At 46.8% G+C, this 11,911-nt stretch overlaps 1 protein-coding gene across 1 annotated transcript in view; it reads right to left on the bottom strand.

Annotated features, from left to right (window-relative positions):
* LOC114041150 (zinc finger protein 383-like) overlaps positions 1-11,669 on the bottom strand; it is a 13,518-nt gene extending 1,849 nt beyond the window's left edge. Inside the window, exons 1-3 of the mRNA XM_027859431.1 lie at positions 11,584-11,669; positions 3,309-3,572; positions 2,709-2,804 (exon numbers count right to left, since the gene is read on the bottom strand). Coding sequence (XP_027715232.1) covers positions 2,709-2,804; positions 3,309-3,342 — 130 coding nt within the window. The 5' untranslated portion in view covers positions 3,343-3,572; positions 11,584-11,669. The remainder of the gene's footprint in view (positions 1-2,708; positions 2,805-3,308; positions 3,573-11,583) is intronic.
* Positions 11,670-11,911: the final 242 nt, after the last annotated feature.

Raw genomic sequence — 11,911 nt, forward strand, 5'->3', positions numbered from 1 at the left:
GATACTTGACACTTATTAGCTGTGTGACCTTGGGCAAGTCGTTTAACCCCAACTGCCTCACTAAAAAATAATAATAATAATTATGTGTTCCAAAACAAAAAAAATTGTGAGAAGAGTAGCATTCTTCTACATGTTTTTGCCAATCTCTTTAATGTCTGGCTCAATAGAAGACATCTGGATTCTCCTCTCTGCTTCTGCATTCAATGTGTTGTGATATTGCTGTTTTGGCTGAAATTCCACCTGAAGAAAATCTGGTCTCATACAGATATGTAGCTGGAAAGGGGAGGAGAATTTTTTTTTTTAGGCAGTTGGGGTTAAGTAACTTGCCCAGGGTCACACGGCTAGTGAGTGTCAAGTGGAAGAGAATTTTAATAGACTAATGATGTCTTAGCATTGTTAATGAGACTAGTTTTGACCTTGTGATCCCCCTTTCAGGAGGCCCACAGACCCCACTTTGAGAAGCGCTTATTTTAAGGGATGGTTAGTGAACAGCTAGAGAAAAAAAGGAGTGATTTCATGGCTTCACCAAAAATAGGACATGTTGGACTAGACTCATTTTCTTTGTGACAAAGGTACTCGAACACAACCTTTAGGTATGGGGTGGCTTGGGGGTGCAGTGGATAGCATGACAGGCCTGCAGTCAGGATGGGTCACACAGCTAGTAAGTGTCTGACCTAGATCTGAACTCCTCCTGACTCTAGGCCCAGCGCACTATCCATGATGGCGCCACCTGGGATATGAACAGATAATTTTCAAAAGATGCTAAGAATCATTTGATAACCTGCTTAAAAACACTATTAGTCAAAAGGGTGCTACATAAAACAGCTCGGGGGTGCCACCTCTCTCCACCAAATAGGAAGGAATGACTACTGGAGAAACAGGCATATCCATTCACTGATGGGGGAACTACAATTTTGTAAAATCCTTGGAAGAGCAATCCGGAAGTGTGTGGGACGAAGTCACAAGATCCTATAGGATCAGATTCACAGGATTTAAAAGGGAGAGGGACGCCAGTGGCCACCTCATTTAACTAAACATGAAGGAATCTTCCCTCTTCTGTCCACGGTGAGTAATGATCCAGCCACTGCATGAAGATCTCCACGGTGGGAGAAGCTGCCACTCGCAGAGGAGCCCACGCCACTCGCTGGCCGCTCTCACTGTCCACTGCTCTTGGCCTGGTCCTCTGAGGCCAAACAGAACCAACCTCCAGAGGACAGCCCTTCACAGATTTGAAGACAGCCATCCTCCACCTTCCCCATCCCTACCTCAAGCTCTAGTCTCCTTTCTAGGCTAAATATCCCCAATTCCTTCAAGCAGTCGTCACACATCACAGACCCAAGACCCTTCGCACTCCCGGCTGCCTTCCTCCAGAAATGCCCCTGGATAGCCTTTGACTCAATAATTCTATGATAGGAATATGTGCCGAGAGAATGATCAGTCAATGCACCTGCATTTATTAAAGGTCTACTAGGTGCCAGGCACTGTGCTGGGTGCTGAAGGATAAAGGGGAAATCTTTACTTTTACATCCCAAAACAAAGCACCCAAAAAGCTATCTATACGATGATTTTCATGACGACCTTATTCATAACTGGAAAAAACTGGAAGCGATCTAATGTGTAATGAGAAGGGAGATTTTGGCATTAATGTCATGGAGCACTAAAATGAAATTAAAATGGATCCGCCATGGGTACCACAGAGAAATCTGCAACGGATCAAGAATGCCAAGTGAAAGGAGGGGAATCAGGAGAATCTGGAAAAACTGAGTGAGAATTAAAGTACAAAAAGTCCTGAGGCGGGCGTGGCGGGGCCCTGACGTCATCTGGGTGGCTCTGATGTAGCTTCAGCAGGAGGCCGTTTCTTGCCCCACCCCAATGACCCATCAAGGCTGGCACCTTCCCTCTGAGATGACATCTGCATGGCGTGCCCTGTAGATGTACCTTTATTGACATATTGTCTTCCCAATTAAAATGTGAGCTCCTTGGGGGCAGGGCTGATTTTTTTGCCTTCCTGGCTGTTCCCCCAATAAGACTCGCCATTTCCAGACACCTGGCATTTGCACTGTCTGTCCCCCATGCCAGGAACGCCCTCCCTCCTCATCTCTGCCTCCCTTCAAGTCTCAGCTCAAATTCTACCTTCCACAACCACCCTTCATTCTAGGGCCCTTCCTCTGTTGATTATTTTCTATTCATCCTTGTATCTAGTTTGTGTGTACGTTGATGTTTACCTGTTGTCTTTCCCATTAGACTGTGAGCTCCTCCTGTCTTTGCTTCTCTTTGTATCTGCAATGCTTGGCACAGTGCCTGGCGCATAGTCAATTCTTAATAAAAGCCTGCTGACTAATAAATAATTGTAATGTAGGTTTAATAAGTTGTACTGATGGCTAATATTAACTTGGAAAAAAGTTACTTAAAAACCACAGAAGAATAAGGTCAAGGAGGTTAAGTAGGAGAAAGACTGCTCAATATAAACTAAGTGGATGGGATCCGTTTATATATAAAGTGTCAGGAATGTTGAAGGAAGGTAGAAGAGAGTCCCATCCAGCCTGGAGGGCCCAGAGGGCCTGCAGCCCTAGTGGAGAGCCCTTTGTTGGTATGAAGATCAGGCCCTATGAAGGGGCTCGTCCCAGACAGCTCCAGCTCTTCATCACAGGTCTGAGCTGCTCGGAGGGGACAACAAGACCTCTATTAACTTGGCTCTATTCACTCACCTGGATAGGTGCTTCTGGGGCCATCTCTCTCTAGCCTCCAAAGTCCCTGCCCAAGCTCCAGCCGGTGGATCACATCTGGTTTGGCAACTGAAAGTCCTGAAATCGGGAAAGTGTTCTTAGAGAGACTCCTCAGAATCCGAGCCCAGTCCCTTCTCTCTTTGGGAACACATGGCCATGCTAGGAAGACCCAGACAGCAGGACAGTGGGTCCCTGAAGGACACAGTACTGTGCTCCTAGGATTCTGGGACAACGGGTCAGAGTCAACTCGAGCTAAGACAGAAAATGATTTCATTGGACCCGGGGCCTGCTCAGACGCTGGTGCCTGGGGATTTAGGAGAGAACCTCTAACTTGAAGGGAGTGACCACCTCAGGAGACCCGCAATTAAGCAGCCACTCTCCCACTCTACAGACCAAAGGCTTTTTTTTTTTTTCTGGGAACAGGCAGAAGGACCAAAGTCCACAAAGGAAGCAGCAATCTTGGCTGTTCCAAAATGTGACTGATCGCTAACAAACGCTTGAGAAACTCCACAGCATGTAGAAAGGAAGGAAGCAGAAAGCCTCCACCAGACAGACTCTGAGGCCGAGGGTCGTCCCCCTTACCCAGGGAGGCCAGGTTCCGCAAGTTCTCCAGCATCACATCCCTGTACAGCTCCTTCTGAGCAGGGGCCAGCCGCCCCCACTCCTCTGGGGTGAAGTCCACAGCCACGTCCTCGAATGTCAGCCCAATCTATCTCTGCTGACCCAGGTCTCCTTCCTCATGTGCGCCTGGGAGGACGGGTGAAGTTGGCTGGAGCTTGGACTATGAGAGAGGCAATCATCTGGAAGGCTGGCTGCAGTCAGACTGGGAGATGTATGTATTTGATCCTTGGATGTAACCAGAAATCAGTGAGGTTTATGGAGCAGGTGAGTGACAGGTCAAACCCATACCTTGGGAATCCCGGTTTGGAAGCTGGGAGGAGGCCAGGTCGGCCAGGGAGAGACTGAATGCACAGAAACCAAGGAGGAGGCCCTGCAACAGCCCAGGCAAGAGGGGATGAGGGCCGGAGCTGAGGTAGGGGTGGTAAGAGTGGAAAGGAGAGAAGAACGGGGCCAGTGGGAAGGTAACCTGGGGAAGAATCAGGGATGACTGAGTTTGCAAACCCGAGGAGGCAGGAGTTCTGTTCCAGACATGCTGAGCTTGAGCTAGCCATCCAACATCCAGGTGCGGATGTCCAGTCGGCAATTAGTGATGCAGGAGAGAGGGGGCAGGATGTGCAGGAAGAGAGGATAATTGAAGCCATGGTGCTGACAAGATCAAAAGGGCCCACGACACAGTCCTGAGGCACCCCCCCCCCCCCACAAAGGGGACAGGTCAGGACCCAGCAAAGAAGATGCAGTAAGCTAGGTAAGACAGCATCACCAACACGAGGGAAGAAAAGGGGCGCTGCGGGGAGCTGGAGAATGATGAGGGCTCAGAAAAGGGGGTTGGATTTACAATTAAGTGACTGGAAGTAATGGTGGAGAAAGCGTTTTCAGGCAAGCCAGGGGTTCAAAGCCAGCTTGAAAGAGGCTGAGCAGCTGAAGAAATGAAGGCAAGAAGCGTGGACAGTGTAAAGATGGCATCAAAACCACCCTAATAGATATCCTTGATAACTACATGAGAACATCTCTCAACCAATCAGTCATAGACTTTAGACTAAGTGAAATGACACCATACAGGAAATCTGTGCCAGGTGGCCAAGGGTCCTCTATAAAAGCACTGAGTTGGCTAGAATGGAGGGGATCCAGAAACTGAAACAAGCTAAAACCACCCAAAAGGCATAACTTGGGGGGGGGCAGGGGAGGGAAGAGGGAGAAGAGGTCCCCTCCCCTCCTCCCCGCCCCCTTCAAGTTGAGCCTTGGGTCTCCTTCCTGCCCTGGCTCTGGCTCTGGCCAAGGGACTGTTTATGTTTCAGAGGCTCCGAAGGATGTGGAACTTCCTGTTTTCTCATCCACATCCTAGCCTCACAGCCCCAGGATCTCAGCAGCTGTTAGCAGAGGGAGCTAAGACACACACATACTGGATGCATGTTCTCAGACACACACATACTGGATGCACTCAGTGAATTCAGAATTTACCATTCTTCCACTTGAGAACCCGACAAATGGAAGAAAAGCAGCCAAGCAAGAGCGACGGGTCCCTTCTTTACAACGTGAGCTCTCTGAGCTTAAGGCCGCTTTCCCCTGGACTCTACATACAGAAGGCAGAGTGACACAGACTTTGATGGGGATATTTCCTACTAACTGTTCTCACTAGAGGACTTCAGGAAAAGTTCCTCTCTAAGAACTACTCAAGACCGACTAAATCGATTCTCAATTTTTAATCTTGGGGAAGGAGTACTTGGGGAGGCTCGAGCCAATGGAAGTAGAAAAAGCGACTCCATTGCTCTTCCTCTGGGACCCAAGATTCACCCTCGAGCGTGAGAGTCGGGATAAAAATGCCACAGAGTTTACCCAGACTGCACGTAGGGGCACATCCAGGAGAAATAACGGGCCTTTCACATTTTCAAGGGCTAAATTCTCCACCAAGGAATTTTGTTATTAGATAGATCAGAAGGGTCAAGCACATAGCAATGTGGCCCGCAACACTCCCAAATGGGCCCAAGTCGAATTAAAATGCAACTGGGAAATATTTAACAAACTAAATGACACATTCAACAGAACAAAGATAATGTTAACATGTGATTTTCTAAGTCAATATGCTGCCCAGAGGGATCTTTATGTGCAGCTTAGCAGCCCCATTTCTACCAGAGTTTGACATCACTGCCCTATTACACTCATTTTAAATTATAATTACACAGCAGCCAGTTTTCCCAGTATGTTTTTTTAAAAGTCAGAGCTGAGATGATTTTTGCAGATGTTGACACTGTTGATTTGTTGAATGTTTAAATACTGATACTTGCTAGGCTGACTACCGTACAAGTATGGATATTAGGGCTATGTCTGGACTTCATAAAGGTTAATGTTTTTATTCTTTTGTGTGTTTAAACAGACCAAGATTTCTTGCTTTATCTTCAGATACTTCAGCACTGTAGGTCCAATGGATAAGGTTTGCCCGTTGGCTTAGAAATCCTAAATAACCAACTCCACGGGCTTAATTCATTTTTTTGAGAGTCTCACACTTGTGCGGGGCTTCTCTCATCTTATTTTCTTTAGTCTCTAACAGCACCTGGTTGTCCCGTTGTTGGAATTCCAATACAAGTGCCCTTACAATGGCAAGGATTCTGGGAGGAATTTCAGGTGCCCTTTGATAGAAGGACCCAGAGGAAGTCTTCCTGGACCTTCAAGAGAATTACCTATGGTACAGGAACCTCTAGAAAAAATTTAGCGTGCTTTGTGTATAAAAGGACACATAGAAATTTTGTCCTGACCACAGTTAGGATGGCCCTATGCACGCAGGGAATCAGAAGAGTTTTCAACAGGACAGTTTTCTTTCTGACCTGATGGTGAGGGGGTGAATTCTGGTGGACTCCAGGTCTCTAATCCCTATGGGGAGAAGCCCACATGCTCAGGGAATACTGTATGGGAGCAGGCTTTCCCTTTGCAAAGGGAGGCTTGATTCTCTTTTCTTTTTCTTTGTTTTGCGATGAGGAAGGCTCTTTTTGCAAGGAACAAGACCAGTAACCTATTTGAATTTTGTTAAATGATAACAGTTTGTTAAATTGTATCACCATGTATTTAGAGTATGGAAAATGTTGAAATTACCAAATGTGAAGAGAAAGAAGTAAACTTTACCCAAGTATCAGATTCTCTGAAAAATATAATAGACTAAATAGAACTCAATGACTCCATGAGACAGCAAGAAACATTTGAACCAAATCAAAAAATTGGAAGAATAAAAGAAAATGTAAGACATTATTTTTTAAAAATTCACCTAGAAAACAGGTCAAGGAGAGATCATTTAAAACGTCATAAATGAAAACTACCCTGATATATCAGAACAGGAGAGCAAAGCAATGACAGAAAGAATCCACTGATCACTTCCTAAAGTCCCAAAAAGGAAAAGTCTTGGGGCAGCTAGGTGGTGCAGTGGATAGAGCATAGGCCCTGGATTCAGGAGGACCTCACATCAAACTTGGCCTCAGATACATAACACCTACTAGCTGTGTGATCCTGGGCAAGTCACTTAACCCCACTGGCTAACAAAAAAAAAAAAAGAAAGAAAAAAGAAAGTCTTAAGAATGTCCAAGCCAAAATCAGGGGTCCCGCTTCCAAAAAAAAAAAAGTGCTGCAAGCATTCAAAAAGAAGTGGTATAAGTACCAAGGGAAACACAAGAGCTGACAGCTTCTAGTAGAGATGAGAGGACATCATGGAACACAGTGTTCTAAAAGGCAAAAGACAGAGACGTAACCAAAAATAACTTACCCTGAAAAGCTAAGTACAATCATAGATCCTTAATGAAAAGAAGACTTTCAAGCATTTCTTATGAAAAATACTAGAGCAAAGTAGGAATCTTGAAATGCAAAGAGTAAAAAGAAACCAAGAAAGATGAATTTGACTAATTGGAAGGGGCTATGTGATATACTGCTGATATTCTACATTTTAATGGGGCAAGGGGAACAAGTATCCCTTCAGATCCTTAATGTCTTTAAAGGGTATTAAAGGAGTTAAATAAGAAAAACAGAGGACCTGGCAATTATATTCCATTAAAAAGGTTTTAAAAGGAAAAAGAAAAGGGAATGTTGTTATCGTTTGTCCTTTGTTTTTTTATTAACAAATTTATTTATTTTTAGTTTTCAACATTTATTTCCACAAGATTTTGAGTTCCAAATTTTCACCCCATCTCACCCCTTCCCCACCCCAAGATGGCATGCATTCTGAATTCCCCTAGTCTGCCTTCCCTTCTATCTCTCCTCCCCTTCTCTTATCCCCTTCCCCCTCTATTTTCCTGTAGGGCAGGATGGATTTCTGTACCCCATTTCCTGTATTTCTTATTTCCCAGTTGCATGTGAAAATATTTTTTTAAACACATGTTTTTAAAACTTTGGGTTCCAAATTTTCTCCCTTCCTCCCTCCCCACCCACCCTCATTGAAAAGGCAAGCAACTCAATATAGGCTATATATGTGCAGTTATGCAAAACACTTTGTGAAAAACTAACTCTATTTCCCTTAATCCTATCCTGCCCCCCCATTTATTCTATTCTTTCTTTTGACCCTGTCCCTCCTCAGAAGTATTTGCTTCTGATTACCCCCTTTCCCAATCTGCCCTCCTCTCTATCATCTCCCTGCTCTCTTGTCCCCTTCCCCCCCTATTTTCCTGTAGGGTAAGACAGATTTCCATACCCAATTGAGTGTGTATGTTATTGCCTTAAGTCAAATCCTATGAGAATAAGATTCACTCATTCCCTCTCACCTTCCCCATTTCCCCACCACTGTAAGAGCCTTTTCTTTTCTGGTTTTTTTTTGTTTTGTGAGATAATTCGCCCCATTCTACTTCTCCCTTTCTCCTTCTCCTAGTATAATCCTCTCTCGCCCCTTAATTTTATTCTCTAGATATGACCCCTTCATCTTCAACTCATCCTGTGCCTTCTATCTATCTATCTACCTATGTATATACACACATACATATAATTTTTTCCCTCCAACTACCCTAATACTGACAAAGGTCTCATGAGTTACAGATATCATCTTTCCCTGCAGGAATGTAAACAGTTCAACCTTAATAAGTCTCTTATGATTTCTCTTTCCTGTTTACCTCTTCATGTTTCACTTCAGTCTTGTATTGGAAAGTCAAATTTTCTATTCAGCTCTGGTCTTTTCATCAAGAATGCTTGAAAGTCCTCTACTTCACTGAATGACCCCTTTTTCCCCTGTAGGATTACACTCAGTTTTGCTGGGTAGGTGATTCTTGGTTGTAGTCCCATCTCCTTTGCCCTGTGGAATATTATACTCCGTGCCCTGCGGTCCCTTAACGTAGAAGCTTTGTCCCTTGTTTTTGAAGAGGACCAGTGACATCATGGGGTGATGAGTTGGATTTAAGTGAAGCACAGTAACACAAAGTAGCTGAAATCCAGCAGCAAGACAAAAGTCAAGATGACTGGCAGTGGCCCCAGGTGTGCTGAATGACCCTGGATGAACTCTAATGTCTGACCAAGCTCTAAAACACTCTACAATGCCCGCTTTAGCCGCCTTTATGGTTGTTTGAACAAATTGTTCTCCTCCACTCATTCCACTGGGGAAGTCTCCACATGTTTGGGACAGACATCCCCCTAACTCACTGACAAGTCTGAGGCCTGCCAGTTACCCTGAACTTGGGTGAGCCCGTCTGCCAAGATGGTTTGTGGCCACTTTTCATGCTACAGCTTCTTGGAAACACAAGTGAGAGCTGGGTGAAAGGCAGACACCAAAGATAAACAATCTTGGAACGGGCTTGGCAAGCCCTCACATCAGAGGTGTTAGTCCTCCTTAAACACCACATATACCCCAAGAGGGTGAGAGAAATGATTTTTTTTTTTTTGACTAAGCAATGAGGTTAAGTGACTTGCCCAGGGTCACACAGCTGGTAAGTGTCATGTGTCTGAGGTCGGATTTGAACTCAGGTCCTCCTGAATCCAGGGCTGGGTGCTCTATCCGCTGTGCCACCTAGATGCCCTATTATTATTAATAACCAATTATTAAATCAGGATGGAAGTTTTCTCCTTTTATTTTTTTCCCTTTATTTCCTCATTCAGGGAAGGTCTCTGAAGGACAGGGTTGGTGATGACATTAGCCTAACCTCCAGGAACACTCTCCTCAATCTTGGGTGGGACCCCACCTAGTTGGGAGAGCTGATTTCTGACTGAAGTGTAATAAGAATCTAATCTAGCTGAAATCCAAAAATCCTAAAGCATTAGGTCCATGCCCCTAAAACCTCCATTGTTCAACTTGAGTGGTCTGGGTGAAGATGGATACCTCTATCACAGCCGGAGGCAGCTGAGTCCCAAGATCAAGTCAGTTTTCAGCAGGAGGAGCTGAAGGCTTTCGGCCCACCTCCTCATTAATATGTACACCCCCTCATTAATGGCCCACCCATTAGGGATGATCTCTGCCTGTCAAGAGCACCCACTTTTCCAAAGTTATCTAAGCACTGATGATCTCCATGGTTTTTGGTTACCCAGAGAGACCAGTGGCCATCAAGTTATTGATAATTTGTTAGCCTAATTAATAAACTGGTTATTAATTACCCAGAAACTCTGTCTTTCAGGCTTTTCATTTGAATCAAGGGGAAAGAGAAGTGAATACACTAGTATAGAAAGGTGGAAGAAGAGGGTGGTCTTGGATTGAACAGGGGACAAACTTATAAGGGCCATTAGAAGTCACTTACCATCAATATTATCTGACAAGACATTTTCCTCTCTGAAATTTCCTTTTCTGCCAAGTGGATATTACATGGACCATGAGACATTTTTTGTGACTCACACTTCAAATCTTAAAATATTGATACGATACTTTTGTCCATTTTTAGACCGTAGGGAACTCCTGGTATGAAAACTTTCCTCCAGCAATGCAGATCAGCAACTCACATGCAAACATATGATCCTAGAAAGTTCCCTGTGTGTGTCAGAGGCAGGACCTGAACTCAGGCCCTGGAGCCATGATGCCATGCTGCCTCTGGCGCCAGAAGTATTTATTCTTATGCTCCTTTTTGCTCCCCTCCTACATCAAGGTCAGTATTAAGCACATAGCCGCCCTGGAAGCCGTGACAAGGGGTGCAGAAGCGATGGGCATGAGGTGACTAGGAAGAATACCCTTTGGGGGGCACGCCCTAGGGAGGCAGTCTGGTGAAGGGTGAGGGGATGAGCTCTGCAACCAGCTCTACCATTTACAACTTGTATAGCCTTGAAGAAGTGGCTTCCCCTGGGGGAGGCGGCAGGCTAAAAATGCTCCCTAAGCTCTCCTCTGTGCCCCATCTATGACCTGCTAAGGATCCATTCACTAGGTCGGGGCCCATGGAAAACAAATTCATCCACAGTGGAGTGATTTGTGAAGAAAAAGGAAGCTCCCGCTCACCTGGTGGGGGGCCTTAGCAGCCAGGAGTACAGGGGCCATTCCCTCACCTTCAGGGCTCCCCAGTATTAGGGAGAGGCGGGGTGCCGCAAAGGGAGAACTGCAGAAGAGGGAAAGACAAAGACGGCTGGTGCCCTTCTGGGAACGCAGTGTCCTAGAGTGCACTGAGCACTGGATTGGAGTCAAAAGTCCTGGGTTCAAATCTCTGCTTTGTTATTTACTAAACCGGGGATCTTGGGCAAGCTACCTCCCCCCTCCCCCATTTGTAAAATGAGGGGGTGAAACCAGATGGTCTCAAACTAGCTCTGGCACTAGGCTCCTCGGACAATCATCCACACCTAGGAGTTCAGGCCGAAGAAGACGGCAGGAGGAAGACTGGCCAGGGAGGACGGGGGAAGGGATGGCTTCAAGGGGAAGGAGGGGGACGTGGGGTCAGAGGAGGGGGAGGGGAAAGAGAGCAGGTCAGGAGGGGGAGAAGGAAGAGATGAGGTCAGAGGAAAGGGAGGTGATCAGGGAGAGGAGGGGGAGGGGAGATTAGGTAGGTGAGGGGACATCCTGGTCAGGTACCGGCGGGAGGGGGGGTGTTGGGGGTGGGGTGGTGTCATCAGGTCCCAGGAGAAGGAGGAGCTCTACCCGCTGGGAGACTGGGCGACAGCGACCCCTCTGATTGGGCCACATTCTTATCCCCGCCCTCCCACGGTCCAATGGGCACTCGAGCTCGTCGAGAGGGGCGTGGCATCGTCGGCAGCGGCGTCAGAGCCCGAGTACCCACGTGCGATAGGCCCCGCCCCCCGCCCCCCGCCCTCTAGTGGGAAGGGAGTCTAGGGAACATGGCGTCGGAGGCCTCACCCCATCCGAGGTCCCGCCTACCTCGCTGCCTGCTGGTCGGATCTGGGTGGGAAGTAGCAGCCCGAGGGCCTGCGACGTGCGGAAGTTCCTGATCGAGCGGGGAAGAGAGAAGGCAGAAGAGGTCACGTGGTTCCGGGCTCCCTCCTGCCTTTTTGACTGCGAGGGTTTCTGGGAAAGTAGTTCTCAGGCCCGGGCGGCTTGTGCGCATGCTCTGGAGAGGGCCGTACGGGCCTCTGCTGTGGCAGCCTTCCCAGGCTCTTTCAGGAGCCGGCTCGGAGCCCCTGGCTCGTCCCTTCCTTCCCCTTTCAGATACTGTCTATGTACCCCACGTGTAGACACGACGTGCCTG

This window comes from Vombatus ursinus, unplaced genomic scaffold (genome assembly GCF_900497805.2).
Source record: "Vombatus ursinus unplaced genomic scaffold, bare-nosed wombat genome assembly UNPS02014167.1, whole genome shotgun sequence".
NCBI classification, from domain to species: Eukaryota; Metazoa; Chordata; class Mammalia; order Diprotodontia; family Vombatidae; genus Vombatus; species Vombatus ursinus.